The sequence below is a fragment of the Ammospiza nelsoni genome, chromosome 19 (genome assembly GCF_027579445.1).
Source record: "Ammospiza nelsoni isolate bAmmNel1 chromosome 19, bAmmNel1.pri, whole genome shotgun sequence".
In the NCBI taxonomy this organism is placed as follows: domain Eukaryota; kingdom Metazoa; phylum Chordata; class Aves; order Passeriformes; family Passerellidae; genus Ammospiza; species Ammospiza nelsoni.
Genome location: NC_080651.1, coordinates 1780354 through 1786353, shown reverse-complemented (window position 1 = coordinate 1786353; position 6000 = coordinate 1780354). Strand labels below are relative to the sequence as shown.

General features: G+C 36.9%; 1 protein-coding gene across 1 annotated transcript in view; it reads left to right on the top strand.

The window, feature by feature from the left end:
* The first annotated feature begins 2326 nt into the window (after positions 1-2326).
* The window catches only part of HELZ (helicase with zinc finger), a 72200-nt gene continuing 68526 nt past the window's right edge, over positions 2327-6000 (top strand). The window contains exons 1-2 of the mRNA XM_059485588.1: positions 2327-2550; positions 4298-4334. Of these exons, the coding sequence (XP_059341571.1) occupies positions 2341-2550; positions 4298-4334 (247 nt within the window). The 5' untranslated portion in view covers positions 2327-2340. The remainder of the gene's footprint in view (positions 2551-4297; positions 4335-6000) is intronic.

Below are 6000 nucleotides of genomic sequence, written 5' to 3'. Positions count from 1 at the left end.
GATTTTTTTCCAAACAGCTTACACTGCAGGGCTCCTTATTTATCATTGTGTCCCATGTACTGTGATTTTGGTGGATTTTTCACACTGAAATATCACTGGTGTGACTCAGTTATCCAAGCCAGTTATCCAGCTTGGTCCTTACTGCTCATGTTTACACTTAATTCACAAGTTTTAGCTCAGTTTAACTTCAGTTATATCCTCTGAAGTGCTCTGGAGTCTTCAAATTGACCAGAGAAGTTGTGTGGGCACTGCTTGGTGTGTAAAATCCAGCTTCTCAAACAGCTGAGTTGTGTATTTCTCCAGCCAGTCAGCACAAGGCAATTGATAAGGAACATCTTTGTTTTTTTCATGGTGCCATGGTGGAGGAGAAGGGTTTCAAATCTGTCAGCTGTGCTGGCCAGGTCACTCAGGATGGGATCTGTGTTTAATCAGCTCTTTGGGAATAAACACACAGAAGCTCTGCTCAGCCTTTTGGTCAAAGGAATTTTGGTTATATGTCAGCCAGGAAGTGAGGAAATCAAAAGTACAGCAGAGTTCATGGAGTCCTCTATTTTCAGTCCCTTAGGAGGAAAACAGAATGTACATGAGAAAAACATCAATTAACTGTTGTGTCACTGTGGAAGCAGATCCTGGATTTGTGAAATACACAGTGGCCTAAAATGGTAGTGAAGTGGAAACCAGTGCAATTTTTAGTTGTATCTAGAAAAGATCTTTGCATACACAGCTTAAGAATACCTAACATTTATGTAATTGAAAATCTGTGCTAAGTGATCCAGCTGAATCTTTAATGGAATTACCTCATGAATGAATTTACTCATATGTATGGAAATGCAAAACCTACTTGCCTGTTCCTATTGTTTGAAAGTGCAGACTTATTTTTACCAGAAAAAGAAATATCTGGATGAGTGAGGTAATATTTTGTAAGGCTGTTATTAAGGAAGAGGCACACGTCACAGATTTGTACCAGGATAACTGCAAAATATTCAGGCTTGCATTCCTTCATTTTAGAGAAGATTTTTTATTTGTTGTAAATGAGAAATTTTATATTAGTGTTTTAAAAGGGAAGCTGGTTTAAGTCTTGAAAAATCAATATTCCTTTATGTAATTATTTTCATACTGAATGGAAATTTAAGAATAGAAGGGAACAAATAGAACACTATGTTGTACAATATATGAAAAGACTTGTTTACAATTCTTCTGAATGTTGGCTTAGGCATGTGTTAATGGGAAAAGTGGGACAATGGATTATTTTTCATAAGAGGAAAATGCATTTGTGTGACTGAATTCTTGAAGTTACATTACCTTTGGTTGAAAATTGGAAAATACTAAGTATAAAGAAAGCTTTTAATAGTGAATTTTTAAAGTGGACTAAAAGTATTATTTGAGACAATTGTAATAGTTGGTCTCTAACCAGAAATATCGACAATATTTGCTTGCTAAAAGCAAAAATCAGAACTCTTAAGATTTTTCCTCTTTCAGTTATCAGAACCCATTTTTGTGAAGTCAGCTTTAATGTGCAGTGTCTCTAGGGATGTGTATCCTGTATTTAAGTATGTCAGTATGGTCAGAGATTATAGAATTGCTTTGCTCTTCTGCTGGTGGTTCAGATGTGGATAACCATTTTCTTAGTTTATTGGCAGATAATGTCTGTCTGTGGACAGAATTTTTTCTATAACTGTCTCAATCCCCCGTAAATATTTACTTTAAAATTATTTAGGAGGTTCTGCTTAAAAGTGTTGGTGTGGCAGGGGTATTTAGACTTTCTCAGCCATAAATGTAGCCAAACCAGCAGAAGGCAGAGACAAGTGGTTGGTTTGCTGTTGACCCCATGGTTTTCCTGTCCTTCCCTGTCCATCCTTGTTGTGCTTCACCCAGAGGAAAGATCTCCTCCTCCCAAGTGTAGGTGAGAAGTGCTTGGAAGAGAGAAGGTGGTGTGGAGTACATGGCTGCAGGCTCAGAGACAGCACTTAGGGATGAGTTGTGTTCCTGCCAAAGCAAAGGTCATGGTGCCACTGAAGACCCAAAAGCCTCTGGTTAAATCCATGCTGACTTTAAAACTTGAAACCCCTACTGACATTCTTAAAATCAGTCATGGGCTTTAAGTACCTTCTTGAATTAGAATCAGAATTGAGAGCTGGGAGTGATGAGAAAAGCCTGGGAAGAAATCAGTCAGTGAGAAGCTTGGTGTAGGAAATGTGACTGGCACAGCACGAGGGGGATGTGATGCAGCACCTTGAGACGGGAATGGAAGTTGGTTGGCAAGTTGTCAGTGCCATTCCACAGCTAACCAACGTTTTATCGTCCCCTCTGCCCCCGCTCTAGGATTTCTGTCCCTGAGTCATGGCAGACAGAAGACCAGAGAAGGCATGTGAACAAGCATGTGAATCCCTTAAGCAGCAGGATTATGAAGTGGCAGTGAAGCACTGCACAGAGGCTCTCCTTTCCCTCAGCCAGTACCCCCCAGCTCACCTCCCGGAGCCCTGCCAGGCAGAACTCGACCGCATCAAAATCGAGACTCTTCTGTATAGAATTGCTTCCTTTTTACAACTTGTGAGTGTGACTCTTTATAGTATCTAGTGAACTGGGAAGAAAAGTCAAATATCTTGTATTGTCAAGATTTAAATACCGCTCAGAATTTTTAGCATGTTGCTCTGCCCACAGAATCCCTCTTGCCATAGCATCTGTGAGGTTTCTGTCTTGTAGCTCTCTCTGATCCATTTATTTTTCAGGATTTGAACCTCTTGGTTTGGGTCTCAACCACAGTTTTCTAAACAAATAAGGAAAAATACTTAAACATTTAAAATATATATGTATATATTCCAGAAAGGCAAAATATCCAAGTTAAGGTACATATGCTGAATTACATACCAGATTACCTTCTCTTTTAAGAGCATCAAATTAAAGTTTCTGCAAATAAAAATACCAAAAAACAAAGTTAAGAAATGCCAGAATCTAGGTAGCTGATTCATACCTGCTTTAGCTCCATTTGCATAGGTCTAAAATTAGTCTTTTTATGCTTAATCCCAGCTTTCCAAGGCTAGGCTGGAGCATATCTGGTGGAAGATACAACTTTTAGACTCTGGCAAATATTTAGTGGAAAGGTGAAAATGGCTCTTGTAAAGGTTTGTAAATGCAAAGCAAGAGGCATAACCCTGAATTAAAGGTGACCCCATTGCCAAAGTTGTGTCCTTCCTTTAAAACATCAGAGCTTCCTTTCTTAAAGGAAAGGACATTTCAGTGCTTAAGAATAAACCTAAAACCTGCTTTTTCTTACCTTTCTGAAATGCTATTACAGATTTACAGCAGCCTTGTCCACTCCAAATCTTCATATGTTGAGTAGGAGCAGTTTCATCCCAAGTTTGGCCAAGTCACAAGACCTTGCTGGGCAGCCTTAAGACAAATCTTGCCCATCTGATGAAGGGAGTGTTTTTAAGCATTCTTTAAATAAATAGCTGGATTGGACTATTCAGTGTGCAAAATAAGAATTGGGAAACCTCTTAAATGAAGAAGTGACTTATCTTATGGCTCCTCAGGGGAAGAGATTCACAAATAAGTGAGGTTGGATTTTCTAATAGAAGTTGTGTTACCACAGACTTGACCTCTCAAAATTATTTCTGTAAGCCAATGTGCAGGTTGGTGCTTGGATTATTTAATACATTTCTGACATCACTCTTTGAAAATCCTCTGAGGCACCTATCTGGATGTTCATCATATTATTGCAGTGAGTCTGCAGGAACTTTGGAAAAACACTTAAAATCAAAACCTTCCTATTAAAGACTTGAATTACATAGATATGTAAAGTCTTAAAAGAGGAAAACAATCCAAATGTTCCTTCTTGTTTTATTAAACAAAGTAATTTTTAAAATCACTACTGAAAAGACAGAATAAAATAATCTTAAAATTTAACATTACTGTTTTAGTGCAAGATTAAAAACCAAACAGTGTCTTGAAAGTTAAGTTTTATATTTTTCATACGTGTTATGGGCCAACCACAAACATATAATACACACACACCTTTGCCCATTCAGGCTCCTTTTTAAAATGTCCACATGCTGAGAATTTGAGAAAAAGTCAGCATTTTAACTGAGAATTTGAGAAAAAGTCAGAAATTAGTCTTCATTCTAAGAATTAATTATATTATAATTGACATGTGATTTATGTTCTTTACATGTTCTACCCAGGAAAAGACAAGGTAATGGTTTCTAAAAAGTTTTTAAAAACTTGTAATTCAAGCATGTAGTTGTTTATGCTAACTGGAATAATGCTATTTTTAAACTTTTCATGTTTTACCTTTCAGAAAAAGTATGGGCAAGCAGATGAAGACTGTAGGCATGGTATGCTTATTTCTTTTTTTATTACATAGTGTTATGAATTGCAGTCAGTTGTCTGAATTTTTAAAACTGATGCCCAGATTTGTTAGTTTGCTAACAGTGGTTTTTTCCCTATTTAAAATTATGTATCTGCTTTATAATACTTTTTCTGCTTTTTTTTCCCCCTTTTTTTTCCCTTAAAGAGAGATGTCACCATTTTTCAGCTCTTACTCAAGTACCAGAACTCAAATACATGTCTTTGGCTCAGAGGTGCTATTTGGCTAATAGTTATTTTAGTGCACAAATGTAGGAAGAGTTGATAATGTCAGGATTCTCACAAAGACAGCTGATTGTTCTGCCTTTCTTCCCAGGGACATGGTGGATATTTTGGTTTGCATTTGGGACTTAGTTCAGAGAAAATCAAGATGATGCACATTTGTTAAAGCTTCCAAATGTGCCTATGTCACATTGAAGTCGAGCCTTTCATGTGTCACTGCCTTGCTCAGTTTGGGTATTTTTGAAGGAATTTCAGAAATTCCTAATCCTCTGTTGTTCATTTATAATGCAAATTATTCAAAATTCACTGAGAACTCACTGGGTTTGCAGAGTGATGGAACAGAGTTTATCAGTTAGATTTGGAAAGTAAAGGTGGGTAGATGCCACTTTTTTTTGAATCTTTAACTACTCCTGAATGTTAAAGGAAATTTTTTCAGATGACAGGTTTGTTGCACAGACTGTGATCTACTCTTCTGACATTCCTGTGCTAGCAATGATAGTCTTTAGATTGTTCCTTTCTGGGTTGGTGGGTTTTATATTGTTTTGGGGTTTTTTAATGTGCTTGTCTTCACTGATAGTCAAATCCTAGTTTGGGGAATTTGTGGGGCTCTGCAGGCTACTTGTGAAGGTCCATAAAAATTGACTAAGAAAACCAAATTTGCTTTCTGTAGGTGTAAAATTGAAGTTTAACACCTTAAAAAAAGTCTGATTGTTGCTTAATCAGTATCATTCTTGAAATAGTGTGAAATGTAAAAAAAATTTCTTTTACCTTATTGATGTGTGCTATAAGGGTGTAATATTCTAACTTCAGAGTTGTCTTTCATGATGGCAAATAAAAGTGAGAGACATATGGAAAGCTGAATGATGGTTAAAGGAGGTGGGAGGGAGAATGCTGTTTTTAATGAACAGTGTTCTCATCAATGAGCCCTGATGGGTTTGTCATGGGGACAGGGGTGACTTTCATCTGTGGAACTTCTCTTGGTGTGTGTGTCAGTTGTCAGTGTCTCAAAGGAACTGTCATGGTAACTGCTTGTCATCTCTCACTGGACAGGCATAGAAGTGGGTGGAACAGGACCATTGATGTCTATCTTCTTTTTTTAAAATTAATAGAAAAAACAGCCTTTAAATGTATATTAGTTAACAAAGAAATAGCATCCAGATTTATGTTAATTTACTTCATTCGTGCCAGCATATTCTGCACATATTATTTCCCAGATCTAAAACTGAGGACAGTTTTGAACTTACTAATGCCATATTTATGTGTGTATATAAAAGTGTTGTGTATGTGTTTATATATTTATATGTACACATATACCATATTTTTATGAATATATGAATGAATGATTTGGTTGTGGTTTTCCATGATGTGTGGTTATCAATTGTAGCCCAGCACCTGACATTCAGAGTATCTGCA